General features: G+C 45.5%; 1 protein-coding gene across 1 annotated transcript; it reads left to right on the top strand.

Annotated features, from left to right (window-relative positions):
* Positions 1-6093: 6093 nt before the first annotated feature.
* On the top strand, positions 6094-11999 carry C1QB (complement component 1, q subcomponent, B chain). Its single transcript, XM_006862400.1, has 3 exons — positions 6094-6151; positions 9680-9883; positions 11425-11999. The coding sequence occupies exons 1-3, from the start codon at positions 6094-6096 to the stop codon at positions 11997-11999; spliced, it is 837 nt and encodes a 278-aa protein (XP_006862462.1).
* Positions 12000-18663: the final 6664 nt, after the last annotated feature.

Here is an 18663-nt window from a genome sequence, read left to right as displayed (position 1 = left end):
GCCGGAAGATGAGCCCCTCAGGTTGGAAGGCACTCAAAATATGACTGGAGAAGCGTTACCTCCTCAAAGTAGAGTTGACCACAATGACACCAATGGAGTAAAGCACTGGGACCTTCATCTGCTGATGGGGCACAACTCAAAATGAAGAGAAACAGCTGTAAATATCCATTAATAATTGGAACATGGGATGTGCTAAGTATGAATGTAGAAAATTGGAAATTGTCAAAAATTAAATTTAATGCATAAATGTCGATATCCGAGGCATTAGTAAGTTGAGGACTGATATTGGCTATTTTGAATCTGACAATCAAATAGTTTACTATGCCAGGAATGACAAATTGAAGAAGAGTGGCATTGCTTTTATCATCAAAAAGAGCATTTCAAGATCTGTTTTGAAATATAACACTGTCTGTGATAGGATAATATACATACGCCTATAAGGAAGACCAGTTACTACAACTATTATTCAGATTTATGCACCAACCACTAAAGTCAGTGACGATGAAATTGAAGAATTCTACCAACTTCTTCAGTATGAAATTGATCAAACATGCAATCAAGACGTATTGATTGTTACTGGAGATTGGAATGCAAAGGTTAGAAACAAAGAGGAAGGATCAGTAGTTGGAAAGTGTGGCCTTGGTGATCTAGAATTTTGCAAGACCAATGACTTCTACATTGAAAATACCTTTATAAAACAACATAAAAGATATACATGGACCTCACCGGATGGCATACACAGAAATCAAACTGACTACATCTGTGGAAAGAGATGGTGAAACAGCTCCATATCATCAGTCTAAGGGCCAAAACAAGTCTAGGGGCATACTATGGAACAGACCGTCAATTGCTCATATGCAAGTTCAGGCTGAAGCTGAAGAAAATTAAAACAAGTCCATGAGAGCCAAAATATGACCTTGAACATATCCCACCTGATATCAAAAACAGACTTGATGTATTAGTCACTAAATATCAAAGACTGGAAGAGTTGCGGGATGACATCAATAACATCATACAGGAAGACAACAAAAGGTCTTTAAGGAGGAAAAGACCAAAATGGATGTCAGAAGAAACTCTGAAACTTGCTTTCCAGCATAGAGATGCTAAAGCAAATGGAAGAAATGAGGAGGTGAAAGAGCTGAATAGAAATTTTCAAAAGGCATCTCAAAAAGACAGAATCAATTATACTGAAATTTGCAAAGACCTGGAGTTAGAGAATTAATAGGGAAATAATAACACGCTCAGCATTTCTCAAGCTGAGGAAACTGGAGAAAAAAATGCAATCCTCAATTTTCAATATTGACGGATTCTATGGGCAAAATATTGTATGATGCAGAAAGCATCCAAATAAGATGAAAAGTCACTGTGCCAAAAAGAAATGGTCATGTTAAACCATTTCAAGAGATAGCAGTTGATCAAGAGCCAATAACACTGAAGGAAGAAGTCCAAGGTGGATTGAAGGCATTGGCAAAGAACAAGGCACCAGGAATAGATGGAATACAAATTGAAATCTTTCAATAAACTGATACAGCACTGGAGGCACTCACTCACCTATGCCAAGAAACTTAGAAGACAACTACTTGGCCAAATAATTAGAAGAGATCTATATTTGTGCCTGTTCCAAAGAGAGGTGACCCAATGGAATGTGGAAGTCATCGGACAATATCATTATGTATACAAGTAAAATTTTTCTAAAGATCATTCAAGAACGGCTGCAACCATGCATTAACAGAGAACTTCCAGAGGTTCAAGCCAGATTCAGAAGAGGACGTGGAGCGAGGGATATTATTGCTGATGTCAGATAGATCTTGACTGAAATCAGAGAGTACCAGAAAGATGTTTATCTGTACTTTATTGACTATGCAAAGGCTTTCTATTATGTGGGTCATGACAAGCTATGGATGACATTGCAAAGTTTCTGGAACACTTAAAGTATTTCAGAACACTTAATTATGCTCACAAAGAACCTGTAACATAGACCAAGAGGCAGTTATTTGAACAGAACAAGAGAACACTGGTTTCAAATTAGGAAAGGTGTGCACCAGAGTTATATTCTTTCACCATATTTATTCAATCTGTATGCTGAACACATAATTCGAGAGGCTGGTTTATATGAAGACAAATGTGGCATCAGGATTGGAGGAAGACTCATCAACAACCTGTGATATACAGATGATACAACCTTGCTTGCTGAAAGCAAAGAGGACTTAAAATACTGATGAAGATCAAAGACCATAGCCTTCAGTATTGGTTGCAACTCAATGTAAAGAAAACAAAAATTCTCACTATTGGACCAATAAACAACATCCATATAAATGGAGAAAAGATTGAAGTTGTTGAAGTCTTCATTGTTTTTAAATTGTGAATTGAGTGATAGTTTACATGGAAGAACATCAGCTTTACACCATCGTTTCATTGCAATGATTACAATCTTCTCCATGCATCATCATTCAACAGAATTTTGCTTGGATCAACCATCAACACTCATGGAATCAGCAGTCAAGAAATCAAACAACGTATTGCAACTGCTGCACAAGACCTCTTTAAAATGTTGAAGAGCAAGGATGTCAGTTAAGGACTAAGGTGCACCTGACCCAAGCCATGGTATCTTCAGTAATCTCATATGCATAGGACAGTTGAACAATGAACAGCGAATAAGGAAGATCGTAGAAGAATTGGTGCATTTGAGTTCTGGTGTTGGAGGAGAATATTGAAATACCATGGATTGCCAAAAGAACAAATAGATCTGTGTTGGAAGAAATACAGTCAGAGTGCTTCTCAGAAGCCAAGATGGCCAGACTTCATCTCTCATTCTTTGGACATATTATCTGGATGGACCAGTCACTGGAGAAGGACATCATGTTTGGTAAAGTGGAGGGTCGGAGAAAAAGAGGAAGACCCCCAATGAGATGGATTAGCACAGTGGCAGCATTAATGGGCTCAGGCATAGTAACGATTGTGGGGTTGGCACAGGACCAGGCAGTGTTTTGTTCTGTTGTTCATAGGGTCTGTATGAGTCGTTACCAAATAGATGGCACCTAACAACAACAACAAAAGCAAAATTTTGCAATGCTATGTAAGTCAGCAATTTTTTGTATATAGTGTCCAACTGGCTCCCACTCAGGGGTCCAGGCCCAGAGACCTCTCAACTCCTGATGCCTAAATCCTGGACTTCCCCTAATTCAAGCGTGGCTTTTTTCTCCCAGACTCCCAAGAATGTTGTCTTCTCTTGGTGTAAATTATACTGTTCCTAAGTAAACATGGGTACACAGCTGAGTCCTGAACATGCAGGATTATCTCACTGGAGTATGCGAACAACTCCAGGTGCTCCTGATTTACATATGAGAAGGACTCCTGATGTGGTCCTGAAGGATCACCACTGGACTGTAAACCACAATGTTGCCTGTTCAAACCCATCAGGAAACCCTATACAGAGGCGCTATGAGTCAGAACCCACTCGATGGCACTCCACAACAACAACAAACTGAGCTCATAAGTGTGTTTACTCCACATGGCTAGAAAGAGGCAGTGCTTGTAGTCATACGTAGCCGTCACTGGTGCCTCAATCCATGGTCTTTCTGCTGGTTCCAGAAATCTGAATGGTTCAAACAGTTAAGCACTCAACAACTAGCTGAAACATTGGTGGTTTGAATCTGACCAGTGGAACCTTAGAAGGTAGGCTGAGTGATCTGCTTCCAAAAGAATGTTAGCCTTGAAAACTCTATGGTGCAGCTCTACTCTGCATTCATGGGTCACCACGAGTTGGGATCAACTCAACAGCAACTACCGACAACTACTCCTTCCTGTTCTTAACCTCACTCTGTCTCTACCCTAAATTCAAGCTCATCTGTTCCCATTGCACTCAGACACCAAGAAACTGAGGCGAGGCCAAAGCGGCCGCTGGAACTCTCAGATCATTATGCAATCAACTAACTCCCTCTCCCTGCTCAGAATCCACCATCTTTTTACTTCCTTATAGCCTGGGTCCCTTTGAGTCTATCATTTGTCTGAGCTCTGAGACCCTCTAGTTTCATCAAATTGGCCTTCCTTCCCTATCACCCACTGCATTCAACCGCTCATTTCATCAATTCATCCACAGTTTACTGATTTTCTCTCCAAATACAGATGTCAAGTGGGCTCCCCTGACCTAAGGGACACCACTCTGCCTTAGATACAGTTGTAGTAGGGAGGCTGGCATCCTGGTAGGAGATGCCAGGGAGCCCTGCTCTTCTGAGAACCTGACCTCTTGAGACATTTCTTACAGTAGCAATGACAGCATGTGCCACAGATGTTTCACCCCAGTCTCTTCCAGTAAGAGATGCTCCATGGAGACACGAACCATGGCTGACTGACTTAGAACTCTCTCCAGTTCCCAGCACCCAAGGACTCACTACAGATACTCATTGAAGGGTGACTTTCTCCTTTCTAGGCCTCAGTTTCCCCATATATAAAATGAGGGTGATGGGCTGGGTGACCTCCAGCCCCTCTCCAGCCCTGACTTCACGTGATCCCAGAATCACCAAGCAGCAGGCCCGTTCCTGGGCTTGGTATTGTCATCAGCTCTAAGCCTTACTGGACACAGAGGAAGAGGCATAAATAAATAATGACCACATGTAAAATTCATTATGGATTATTTTCTGAGAATAGGGAAATAGCAGGCATGCAGAATGGAAAGGAAGCAGAAGAGATAAGTCCCAAAAGGGGAAGCCTGGGACAAGAAGTGATATTAGTGATTAACGTGTGTACAGCTCTTCACAATTTGGCCCAAGCTTTCTCCTCCCATCTAAGCCTCCCAGTGCCCCATGAGGTCTGCAGAGTAGGTGTGACTACAGTCCCATTATATAGAGTTCAGTGGAAAAGCCAGAACTCAAATCAACTCTGACTCCAAACCGAGTGCTCAGGCACCAGGATGGTCACATGATCATTCCATGACATGACCGTCCTGTGCCCTGCAGCAGACCATGAGGTTAGAGGACCTTAGTGGGTTAAGCATCCCCAGGACATCCTGTTCTCCCCACAGCTGCTGAGTTGGCGAAACCAAGGATAGCAGCCACCCAGGTCACTTACAGTCAACCCCTCTGGTTGCAGAAATGGGATCTGAAAGTGTCTGAGGGAAGCCAGATGGGGTTGACTGGGAGGGGGCCTGAAAGGGGAAGGCCCTTCCCGCTGTCTCTGGGGAATGGAATTTCTGCTTGGGACTAAGAGCTGCAGGCTCCTGGCTCCTGACCCCACTGCTGCTCAGCTCTGCAGAATCACAGTACACCGGGTCCCCAGGTAGGATGGGCCACAGTGCCTACGGGTCTGGTCAGCAATATGGCGGAGGGTGTTGATTCTCAACACAAACCCTGGGATGTTTGTTGTTAGCAATGCGGATTGTTGGGCCCAGTCCCTGGTCTATGGAATCAGACTCTCTGGGGGTGGAACTGGGAGTCTGCTGTCACCCAGAGTCCAGGTAAAGGGTGGACATAGCCAATAGATGAAGCCACCTGCTTCATTAGGGCTTTGGGACCACAGAGACTTGAATTGAGCCTTATATGCTGGTTTACTTGGGCAAGTCACCTAACTTCTCTTAACCTGGGGATAACAGACCATTCTGCAGGGATGCTGTGAGATTAAGTTTACCAAGTGCCAACACTCTACCCTACGTGACCCAAATGCGTCAGTAAACCTGAGAGACAGACCTAGGTATCCCTCTGCCAAGCCCAACTTGCTTCTCACTTCCCCTCACAGTCGACTGAGAAAGCTCAGCTCTACCCTTTTTAGGAAATAATTTGATTTGCAAATGGAGCTGTGATTAATTAATTAATTAATTAAATCACCGTGTGAACCCAGTGATGTTTATAAAAGTGGGCTGGGGACAACCTCTTGGGGCCTTAGTCTTTTTGCTTCCATCTCATTGAATCCTCTGGCAGCCCTGCCAGGTAGAAATTATCATTATCAAAAAGATTCCAAAAGGTTAAGGTACTTGTACTAGGTCATGCAGTAAAGTAGTAGCAGACCAGAAGGTTAAGGTCAAATTGGTCTGACTCCAAGTTGGAGGAAGGGAGGAGTCAGTGATGTGGGGGAGACTGAGGAGTAAGACTGAAGGTAACCATGAATTGGCAGAAGCTGGAGGTGCCTTTAAAATCCTCCCCCAAGTCTGAGACTCGGGGTGAAGGGGGGGGCTGAAATAGGCTAGCACTCAAATGTTCCCCGTCTTACCCCACCCACTCCAGCTTCCCCAAGAAGTCCAAGCACTATCAATGGTCAGGATCAAGCTCCCCTAGGCTAGCCAGAGCTCTCCACCCCTGGACAAAGCCCTCTCCTTCTTCCAAATCTTCCAAAGGGTGTGAATTCTTTCTACTTCTCCAACCATCTTCTCTTCTGTCTGGAAACTTGGGGATTCTTAGATGATGGTGATAGTGACAATATAGCTAATATTCATTAAGCATTACAACATGCCAGACTCTGTTGCAAGCCCTAAGTCATTTGTCTTCATACCAACTCTAGGAGGTAGAGATTAGTATTATCCCCATTTTATAGATAAAGGAACTGAGGTCCTTAGCTAAGAAGTGGCAGAGGCTGGATTTGAGCCCTGACAGCATTACTTTCCTTATTGCACTCCAGGGCAATGTTGGCTGCCTAGTAACAACAATATTAGCAATGATGAAAGTCTCCTGTACCGAGATTTGATCACATTACTACATGATTCTAAGTGTGTTCTGAGCATTAACTCCTTCGATCAGGCTGTTGAACACCAAAGCCTGTGCTTTAACCACAAGTTACAGCTTCCAAACATCCCTATAAGTTTTTTGAGATCCAGAGGACATAGCTTTGAATCCCAGTTACATGGGAGCTATAACCTTGGCCAAGATTCTGCTCTTTCTAATCCTGCTTTGGACTCCTGGTGTGGTACTGTGGGTTAATGTGCCAGACTGCAAAGCCATTTGAACTGCAAGATCGGCAGTTCAAGCTTACCAGCTGCTCCTCAAAAACCCTATGCAGGGTCGCTATAGGTCGGAATCGACTCACCGGCACTTCACAACAACAAACCTGCTTTAATCATACTTTGTATATATTGTCAGGAGGGACCAGTCACTGGAGAAAGATATCATGTTTGGTAAAGTGGAAGGTCAGAGAAAAAGAAGATCCCCCAACGAGTTTTATTGGCACAGTGGCAGCATCAATGGGCTCAAATGTAGCAACGATTGTGAGGTTGGCCCAGGATCAGGCAGTGTTTCATTGTGTTGTGCTATGAATTGGTACCAACTCGATGGCACTAACAACAACAAAAACAATCCTGCTTTTCCCGTGTGTAAAGCCAGACACTGAGAATGAGTTCTCCAAGGGTTATTGTGAGCATCAAATGGAACGTGCCAAGGCATGGATGAAAGTCATTGTAAAACCTTCAGCAAGAGTGAGGCTGATGCATATTCAAGAGTAAGCAGAATTGACCCCTGAGCCTAAACTGGTCTTACACCCACCTTTGCAGTTTCCCTCTCTTGGTGCCCAGTGCAGGCTCTGGCATAACCCGGGGGTTACAGCAGGTTTCACAAATTGATTAGGACTACATTGAGGGACTGAGGCTGATGTCCAAAGCATACAAATTTTAAAAATTGGCAGGTTTTGAGGGTCTCCAGTTGTCTTAGTTGGCGTAGCCAGAGTGTGACAAAGAGGGCAGGGGTGTGGCCACAGCCTTGTCACAGACCAATTAATTCCCTGGATGACTTTGGACGAGTTGCTTTCTAGTTTTCGAACCTTAGTTTCCTCACCTGCAAGATGTGAAAATAACCACAACTCACTTCTCCAGGGTGGTGTGAGGGTCTCACAACAGCAGAAACAACTGCAGCAACAAATCCAAGAGCTCAAAGCCTCGTGATTCTCTCCCACCTGTGGTCTTATCTGAACTCCCAAGAGCATGTGGCAGGGACCACTCTCTTCTCCCATTTTAAGAGTAGGAGCCAGCTCAGGAGGGAGAGAGATGGTGATGGATTTGATCTAAGCATTAAAGGATAGGAATGATTTGAATATGAACCATGGTAGAATGGGCTGACTTAGTAGGTAGTGAGTCACCCATCACTGGAGGAATGCAAGCCATGAATGGAAGAGCTTTTGCCAAAGATGTTACCGAGGAAGTGTGGACTGGATGAACCTTAAGATTCTTTCTGTCCTGAGAAGTAACACCATGGGGTGCTAGACAAACTGTGCTGACCAGATCAAGACAACCCACAGACTCCTTCCTAGTTCTTGAATTGAGAAGGGGCAGTACCATCCTCCTGCTAGGTCCAGCAACTTGGAGGACCCAGTGAACCAGCAGAGATGATCTGGCATGCTGGCAGGGACAATGACTTCAGGGCAGGCCAGAAGGCTTGAGATTTAGTGTCCTCTTCTATGTAAAACTAATAGTTTCTACCACACAGGGCTTGTTGTGGTACTGTAGATAAGCACTGGATTGCTAACTGCAATGTCGGCTGTTCAAACCTACCAGCCACTCCTCAGAAACCCTATACAGATCACTATGAGTCAGAACCGACTCAACAGCACTTTAACAACAACAACAATGCAGGGCTACTCTGAGGGTGTAAAGTGGCCACCAAATGGACCACGCTGCCCACTGCCCATTGCTGTTGAGTTGGTTATGACTCATGATGACCCTATCAGCACCCTGAATTCAGAAGCTTCAATGAATGAGAACACAATGAACACAATGCCAACAATCCTAAGCCCATACAGCTTGGAGTCCCAGCCCTACGTCAACCCCTGCCTACTTCACCTCCCATCACGTTGACTCCTCACCACCCTCTGGCCACACCAGCCTCCTTGCTGACCCTCAGCATCCTGAGCTCTGCCCTAACCTCTGGGCCTCCATCTTTACTATTCCTTCCTCCTGGACTGGAATACTCTTTTTGTTTTGTTTTGTTTTGTTTTTTAAGCTTTTATTGGGAATTGAGTGATCGTTTACATGAGAGAACATCAATGTTGTATTCATCCTATCATATCTTGTTTCATTATAATGATTGCAATCCCCTCCATGCATCACCATTCAACAGTATTTGCTTTTATTTCCTCTGTTTTTTGATATACATAAAAACACTCGGGCATATATAATAATTTAAACAACCAAAGGGCACATTCTGCAAGCCTGCCTCCTGGACACCAGCACACAGCCTTTCTCTTTCCATGAGTCTGGAGTCCTCAGCTGCTCTCTCTCTCTATGTTCTCATCTCTGCCTCCATCTCTAGTGTCGCTGCTTCTCTGGTTTGGGTCCTACATTCCGTTCATGCTTTATTCCCTTGATGGTCCTAGGGTCCTCTGTTCTCCAGTAATACTCTTATCCCAACCTTTTCTACCTTTCAGGTCTCAGACTAAACATCATTCCCCAGTGAGACCTCTGCGATTAGACGCCTTCTCTGGGGGAAGATATCCTTCATTAAAGCAGCCACTCACCCACACCCAACCCCAGCCCAGTTCTTTTCCCTCCCAGCACCCTTCACTTCTTTTGGAGCAGTAATCCCAACCTGTATTTGTTAGCATGTTGGTTTGTTGACTGCCTTTTCCTTACACTGTCGACTCCATTGGGTCAGGGGCCCCATATGTCTTGTTCGTACCTGAGTCCCCAGCACCTAGAACATATGAATGAATGAGTGAATGAATGACAGGGGCCCCCAAGATGGTAACCCTACCTCTTATCCCCCTGCAGGAGGCGGCAGAGACAGTGCAGTGATGAAGATTCCGTGGGGCAACATCCCAGCCCTGCTGTCATTGCTGCTCCTAGGTCTACTTGGTGTCTCTGAGGCTCAGAAAAGCTGTACGGGGCACCCAGCCATCCCTGGTACTCCAGGCATCCCCGGGACACCAGGCTCCTATGGCCAACCTGGGACTCCAGGAGTAAAGGGAGAGAAAGGTACTGTGGGTTTTGGGGGTGCACTGGTGTCACTGACTTTTTCCCTGTACCCTGCGTCTGCAGCCACAGTTGCCCACCTCAGAGATGGCATGTTGTTATTAAGTCCCATGGAGTCAGTTCCAACTCATGCTTATCCTACAACGCTGCAGCAGGATGCTCAGAGATGGCATTTCTGTTGTTGTTAAGTGCTGTCGAGTCGATTCCAACCCATAGCAACCCTGTATAGGGTTTCCAAGGAGCAGCTGGTGAGCTTGAACCACCGACCTTGCAGTTCAAACGACTTCGCAGTCTGATGCTTTAGCCCAAAGCGCCACACCAGGATGGCATGTTGTTGTGTGCCGTGGAGTCGGTTCCAACTCATAGCGACCCTGTACAGGGTTTCCGAGGCTGTAAATCTTTACGGGAGCAGAAAGTCTCATCTTTCTCCCGCAGAACAGCTGGTAGTTTCGAACTGCTGACCCTGAGGTTCACAGCCCGATTCGTAACCACTACGCTACCAGGATGGCATAAGCACCTACAAATCCAGTAGCCTCCTCAGCCCTGACAACAACCTTATAAGGAGGGAACACTGATTCCCATTTTACAGATGGGAAAGCTGAGATCCAGAAAGTCTACTGACTTGCCAAGAGAGCCCAATGATCATTGAGTCTGAAAACAGACCATGGACTCTTGCCGCTAGATCCAGGGCAAGAGAACTCCGTGGTGTTAAAGTCTCATGGCCCAGGGTTTGAATTCACTTCTTTGACCTACTGTTTCCTCACCTGTAAAATGAAGACAATAATTATTTCTCAGGGTTGCTGTGGAGTTCAAATAAGACCCACCCCCAAGAAAGACCCTCTGTAAACTGTAACTCATACATTTAACCCATGGTTATGGAGTGACCCTCTATGCCAGCCTCTCGACTCACTTTGATCTCATTCAATCCTCACCATCCCTCAAAACATCATTATCCCCATTTTACAGCTGAGGAAGCTGAGCCTCAGAGCACATGACTCAATCAAGGTGATGCAATTAGAAGCATACCTAATGTCTGTCCCCAGAGTCCATGTTCCCAGCCACTTTACTCTGTGATTGTACTGAAAAAAATGTGTATTTATCTTGTGTTGTACCAACCTAATTGGTGGGAAGGCCCACTTCCAGGCTCAGCAAGGAGTGCTGTGATTGATTAAGGATGTCTGCCCCAGCCAAGAAAGTAGAGAGGGATAGTAAATGCACTAAGAATTTATTATCCCTGCTCTAGACTTAACCCAGATTGGGATATATAGATAAGCTGCTAAGGCAGGCAGACCCAGTACTTCCCTAGGGAGATAGAACTCCTCTCCCCACACCTAGCAGTGTTGAGCATATCACAGACTCAGAAAGTCAGGCTAGAAGGAAACTCAGAGACCGCCTTTGACCTTCCCTATTTTTTCTTAGTTGGGAGACGGAAGCCTAGGGAGAGGTAGTCACTTGCCAAAGGTCCCAGCCAGGCTCCTCTGCTGCCCAGCCTTTGGTCCTCAATGATCTTTGGTTTCCTCATTTCTCTTGTCTCTGCTTTCCAGGGCTTCCAGGACAAGCTGGAGACCATGGTGAACTTGGAGAAAAGGGGGATCCAGGAATCCCTGGGAATCCGGGGAAAGTTGGACCCAAGGGCCCTGTTGGCCCCAAGGGATCCCCAGGACTCCCTGGGGTCCGTGGCCCAAAGGGTGAATCAGGAGACTACAAAGCCACACAGAAAATAGCCTTCTCGGCCAAGCGGAGCATCAGCAGTACCCTGAGGCAGAATCAGCCCATCCGCTTTGACCACGTGATCACCAACATGAACAACAACTACGAGCCCCGAAACGGCAAGTTCACCTGCAAGGTGCCCGGCCTCTACTACTTCACCTACCACGCCAGCTCTCGCGGGAACCTGTGTGTGAACCTTGTCCGGGGCCGGGAACGCATACAGAAAGTAGTCACCTTCTGCGACTACGTCCATAGTACCTTCCAGGTCACCACAGGTGGCGTGGTCCTCAAGCTGGAACGGGAAGAGACAGTGTTCCTGCAGGCCACTGACAAGAACTTCCTGGTGGGCATGGAGGGTGCCAACAGCATCTTCTCGGGGTTCATGCTCTTCCCGGATATAGAAGTGTAACCCAGGGGCACTGATACATAGCCCACCAGCCTGCACCCCACAAATAATATTCACTTCATCCCCCACACCTAACACTCCACCCCACTTTGCTGAAGAAATGATTAAATAAACTCTTTAAGGACAAGGGACAGTGGTCTGATTCAACTCCGTGTCCCAGTACCTGGTACATAATTGTTGTTGTTAGGTGCAGTTGAGTCTGTTTCAACTCATAGCAAATCCTATACCCAACATTGCCCAGTCCTGTGCCGTCCTCACAACTGTTGCTGACGCTATGTCAATCCATCCCATTGGGGGTCTTCCTCTTTCCTGCTGACCCTTCACTTTTCCAAGCATGATGTCCTTCTCCAGGGACTGGTCCAAAGTATGGGAGACAAAATCTCACCATCCTCGATTCTAAGAAACATTGTGACTTTACTTTTTCCAACACAGATTCATTTGTTCTTTTGGCAGTCTGTGATACTTTCAATATTCTTCACTAACATTATAATTCAAATGCATTGATTCTTCTACAGTCTTCCTTATTTATTGCCCAACTTTCACATGCAAATGAGGCAACTGAAAATACTATGACTTTAGTCAGTGCATCTTAGCCCTCAAACTGACATCGTCATTCTTTAACACTTTAAGAGATCTTTAGAAATCCTGAGTGCCTGCATGACTGTACAGTGAATGGATGAATGAGTGGATCTCTGAGAGCAGAAACTCCATCTATCTAGAAGTGACTTGAGAGCTGGACTCTGTCTTACTTTGTACCAGTTACATAGTTGGAGACAGAAATAGGAACATCTACTGAGTATCTCCTATATGCCAAGAAGGAGCACAGATGGAGTAGTGGGTTACTCATTGGGCTGCTAACTAAAAGGCCAGCAGTTCAAATCCACCAGCTACTCTGAGAGAGAAAAAATGAGGCTGAAATGCTCCCATAAAGACTTAGTCTAGGAAACCTTACGGGGCAGTTCTACTCTACCCTGTAGGGTGGCTGTGAGTCAGAATCAACTTGACAGCAGTGTGTTAGGTTAGTTAGACGCCAAGAACTGAGCTAGACCCTTTCTTCATTCTCTCATGCATCCTCACATTCCTCCCTGGAGCTGAGGTGTATCATGCCCAGTTTATGCAGAAGGAAACTGAGGACTGCCCACGCTCCCACAGTCAAGGGCAGATTGACTCCAGAGCACTGTTCTGCCCACTTTAAGACCATATGTCTAGACCAGCCCACAAAGAAGTTTCGTTGCTTGCAACTTCACACAACTCCCACACCCAAGGGACCAGTGTGTCCTCCTCCTGAATCTTAGCTGACCTTGGAGCCAGAACTCTTTCCCTTTTGATTCTCCCCATATGTTCTCCCTCTAAGTATCTTTCCAACCTAGCACTAGCCCAACCATCCAGTTAGAACAAATGTCACTCCTTAGCTCAAAAACCTTCAGTGGCTCCCTACTGCCAACTGGAGACAGTCCCAGCCGATGTGACTGACATTAAGGCTCTCTATAGGCTGGACTTCCAGCCTCACTCCCTCCTCTCCTAGAATTTTTCCACTGTAGACCAACCAAGTCTTCTGTCTTCTCAACAAATCCCATGTGCTCCTATCTCAGAGCTTTTCTTCCCACTGTTCCCCCACCTAAACACCCTCTACTTTGTCTACCTGTTGTTAAGAGCTGTGAGTAAGTTTTGACTCATACCAACCCCATATAGGATTTCTGGGAGTACCTGGTGTTGGGTTAGCAGTCCAGTGCTTGCCCTAAAACGCCACACCAGGACTACTTGCCAACCTAACCTTCCCTTAAAGCCAAATTCTAGCCACGCCTCCTCCCTGAAGCCCAGCCAGTCTGCACTCACAGCTCCCAACTCTTCAGCATCTCCTCCAACCCCACTTCTCACTTGTCCAGGTCTAAGCATGCACACCTATTTCTGGCTTTTCTATCACGCCCACCTCACCCAACATTTTCCCAAGCTCTTACCCCCACATCCCCTTCTCATTACTCCTCCTCATCCCCCACTAGGCTCTGAGCCCTTCACCCTGCTCAGCTCCGAACCGCACAGGAGCGCTCAATCAAGACTGGGCTGTGATTGGCAGAGACCACAGGCATAGTCCCGGCCCACACCTGTTCTCCGCAGCTCCACCAAGTTCTTGGACCAATCCTGACCTGAGGGAGGAAGGATTTAAGACACTCAAACATATAACAAACTGAGAGGATGCTGCTGGACTAGGTAGTGTTTCTTTGGTGTGTATAAATTGGAAATGATTCCATGGCACCTCATTAACAACTGTCACATATGGGGTCCTGTGGCACTGTGGGATAACCACTGGACTGCTAACCTCAAAGGCAGTAGTTCAAACCCACCAGCTGTTCCTCAGAAACCCTATCCATACAGGGTTGCTAAGAGTCTGAAGCAACTTGAGAACACTTAAAAACAACAACAACAAGAAATCTATCACACAGGATCCATCTTAACTTTCTGACTGGCTGACCTGTCTCTCAGGACTCCATTCATTGGCCCCAGCTTTTGCCCCTTTTCCTGGGCCTCAGTTCTGGTTGAGACTTGCCCCAACCTCAGATTCTCCATCCAGTACCCGAGTCTTTTCTTTAGGAGATACATCCACTTCTGCAGCTCGAGTCTTTAAACAAGTCTGCCTGGCTTTGAGTCTAGTTGTTGTATGCTGTCGAATGAATTCTTACTCACAGGAACTGTATAGGGCAGGATTAAAAAAAGTATAGAGCCCCATGGTGGTAGTGATGTACCTTAAAGACACTTCCAACTCATAGCGACTCTGTGTAGGGTTTCTGAGGCTGTAAATCTTTACAGGAGCAGAAAGCCTCATCTTTCTTTTGCGGAACAGCTGGTAGTTTCGAACTGCTGGCCTTGAGGTTAGCAGCCTGGCTGTAACCACCTTGCTACCAGAGCTCCTAGAGCCCCAAAGGGTTTCCTAGATTGTAATCTTCAAGCAGCAAAAAAAAAGGAAGACTGGATTTCATTAATTAGCATAGCGGCTGCAACAATGAGCTCAAACAGCAGTGATTGTGAAGTCTGCAAAGGACCGGGCGTGTTTGCCTCTGTTGTTCATAGGGTCACCTTGTGTAGGAACACACTGGGTGACACCTAACAACAACTGCAATATTTAAGGGTTGGAATCGTCAGATCCTTAACCCTTTCCCCATCTTCACCCCACCCTGGCTTGTGGCTGCCGGTGGGTTCAAAGCATTGACCTTTCGGTTAGCAGTCAAGAGCTTAACCGTTGTGCCTGTTGTTGTTGTTGTTGTAGGTGCCATCGAGTCGGTACTGACCCATAGTGACCTTATGCACAGCAGAATGAAACACTGCCCGATCCTGGGCCAACCTCACTATTGTTGCCACACTTGAGTCCATCGACGCTGCCACTTGGCCAATCCATCTTGCTGGGGGTCTTCCTCTCTTTCTCTGACCCTCCTAGTAACACTAATTATTATAGTAACACCCACAATGATTGTGCTACCATGTAACAGGCAGTATGCCTAGTACTTCACATGGGTCTGGTGCGTAGGAGACACTGGTGAACTCATAAATAAATGGAGGAATTTTACATGCTCACTACAATCCCATGAAGTATATAGTTGTTGTTGCTAAGTGCTGCTGAGTTGGTTCTGATTCATAGCAACACTTTAGGGTTTCCAAGGGGCAACTGATGAGTTTGAACTACCGATTTTGTGGTTCAAGCCAACCTATCTGGTCCAGTGCTTATCCTACAGCACCACACCAGGTACATAGTATTATTCCCATTTTACAGATAAGGAAGTTGAGGTTCAAACAGGGTCAGCAATTTGCCCAAGGTCACATAACTGATTGGGGCAAAGCAGGCCCCCAAGCCCTCAGCAAGCAAAGCCAGAGTCCTTTTAGTTGCAAGTGACAGAAATTCTGTCAAACCAACTCAGAAGAAAATGAGGGCTGTATCAGGAAGGTCCAGAGGAACCCCACAAACACACTTGTCACCAGACTGGGCTGCTCAGCTGGGTCTCCCCCAAGACCTCTCAGTTCTATGCCTCACTCTGCATACCAGCCCTATTCACTTTTAAGGCACATGGAAGCAAATGGATGTCCCCAAACTATAATCTTAGCCTCCCCAGCTAGCCCCTACCCTTCATTGAAGTGCCACAGAGGCCAACATCTCTGATTTCTGAATCCCAGGAGAAGAGACAATACCTGTACTTGTCTCTGAATCAGTAGAGGTCAAGGAGAGATAGAACCTATAATAATAATAATAATAGGTGATCATGGTTACTGAACTCAATACCTGACAACTATTATCCACCTATGGAGAAGATAGTCTAATCCAGGCGTTCTGAAACATTCGTGAGCATAAGAGCTCCCTGGATTTCTATTTCCTAAGAATTCCCATGTGATGCTGGAGACCATACTTTAAAAACTAGTGTTCTAATTTTCCCATTCTAGAGATAAGAATATTAAGGCTCTGAGAGGGCTAACACCATGACAGAGTGGCTCCAGGATTTACAGCCAGGTCTTCTTAATGTTTAAACTCTGCCCTAATGTCCTGGTGTGGCACTATGTGTTAATGTGCCAGACTGCAAAGTCATTTGAACTGCAAAGTCGGTGGTTCAAGCTCACCAGCAGCTCCTTGGAAACCCTATACAGGGTCGCTATGAGTTGGGACCGACTCGACGGCACTTAACAACAACAACAACAATAAGTAAACAATACAACAATGAGTGTGCTGTCTGTATTCTTGATTATTTTCTTGGCTTAAATTCCTAGATGTAAACTTGTTGATTTTGAATGATTTTCAAATGGAAGGATGGACTATCAGGGTTGAACAAGCTAGACCAGCTCTGGACTCGCCACCACCAGGGGGGAGCAGACACCAGAATAAAGGAAAGGAGATATAGTGGATAGATGGGTAAAGCAGTCTGTGGGTGCTCTTCCCTCTTTCCCCCCACCCCTGAAGATCCAAGCTCCTCTAAACCAGTAAACTTGAAGCATGGTCTCCAGACCAGCTGCTTCAGCATCACCTGGGAACTAGTTAGATATACAAATTCTCTGACCCCATCTCAGACCACCTGAATCTGAAAATTTATGGGTGAGTTCCAGCAATCTATTTTAACAAGTCTTCTAGGTGATTCTGATGCAGCCAAAGTTTGAGAATTACTATTCCAGACCAGGAGTTGGCAATTTTTTCTATATAACAGCTTTGTGAATGTAATAATATGTCACAACAATATGACTCCACCTTTGTAACCACGACTACAAACAAATAATAATAAAAAAAAAAATTAGCATGGTTGCATTGCAGGGGTGGCAACCAATTTCACAAGACAAAATGTATTTATGCTGTTGAACGGAAAATTCATTTTCTCTATAAACTTTCACCTAAGCTACAATAAAAAGATTATTTTTAAAAGATAAAGCAAGTGAACATAACTATGATAAATGAAGAAAAGGCTGAAGTTGTCAGAGACTTCATTTTGCTTGGACCCACCATCAACATTCATAGAAGGAGCAGTCAAGAAATCAGATGACGTAGTGCATTAGGCAAATCTGCTGCACAAGATCTCTTTAAAGTGCTCAAGAGCAAAGACGTCAGTTTGAGGGTTAAGTTGTGCCAGATTCAAGCCATGGTATTTTCAAAAGCTTCATCTGTACGTGAGAGCTGGACAGTAAATAAGGAAGTCTGCACAAGAATTGATGCATTTGAGTTATGGTGCTGGAGGAGAATATTAAAAGTGCCATGGACTGCCAGAAGAACAAGCGAATCTGTGTTGGAAGAAGTGCAGCCAGAATGCTCTTTAGAAGTCAGGAAGGCCAGACTTTGTCTCTCATACTTTGGACATGTTATCAGGAGGGACCAGTCCCTGGAGAAGGACATCATGCTTGGTAAAGTGGAGAGTCAGTGACAAAGAGGAAGACCCCCAACAAGATGTACTGGCACGGTGGCAGCAGCAATGGGCTCAAGCTTACCAATGATTGTCAGGATGGCATAGGGCTGGATAGTGTTTCATTCTGTTGTGTATAAGGTCGCTATGAGTCAGAACCAACTCGACAGCACCTAAGAACAAGCAACAGCATGTTCCAATAAAACTTTATTTAGGGACATTGAAATTTGAATTTTCTATAACTTTCAAGGTCACAAAATGTTTTTCTTGTTTATATTTTTAGCTTTTTAAAAATGTAAAGCCATTAGTAGCTGAAAGGTTGTATACAGGCTGTGGGCTGGATTCAGCCCACAGGCTGCAGTTTGCTGACCTGCCCTGGACACGGGTATGTCTCCAAGCTTAGAGGAAGAGGAGCAGGAACTTGCTCCTGAGACTTATTGGTGTCTGAGTCCCCTTCCAGACATTCTAATTTCATGGGGCTCTATAGGGAGTCCTGGCGTGGAACTGTGGATTAATGTGCCAGACTGCAAAGCCGTTTGAACTGCAAGGTTGGCAGTTTAAGCTCACCAGTCACTCCTCAGAAACCCTATACAGGGTCAGAACCGACTCAATGGCACTTAACAACAACAACAATAGGGACCCAAGAATCTGTACCCCCAGGTGATTCCAATGTAGGTGGCCTCCCGGCAAGGGAGAGGAGCACTGAGCTTTGGCTGGGACACGGAGCTGTGATTACTTGTAGACCCACCTTCTACCCTAGGGAGTCCAATGGCTGTATGGGGGGAAGGAAAGAAGAGGAGGCAGAT

Source organism: Chrysochloris asiatica, unplaced genomic scaffold (assembly GCF_000296735.1).
Source record: "Chrysochloris asiatica unplaced genomic scaffold, ChrAsi1.0 scaffold00047, whole genome shotgun sequence".
Taxonomy (NCBI): Eukaryota; Metazoa; Chordata; class Mammalia; order Afrosoricida; family Chrysochloridae; genus Chrysochloris; species Chrysochloris asiatica.
The sequence above is the reverse complement of the archived record's forward strand: the minus strand, read 5'-3'. Positions and strand labels throughout refer to the sequence as shown.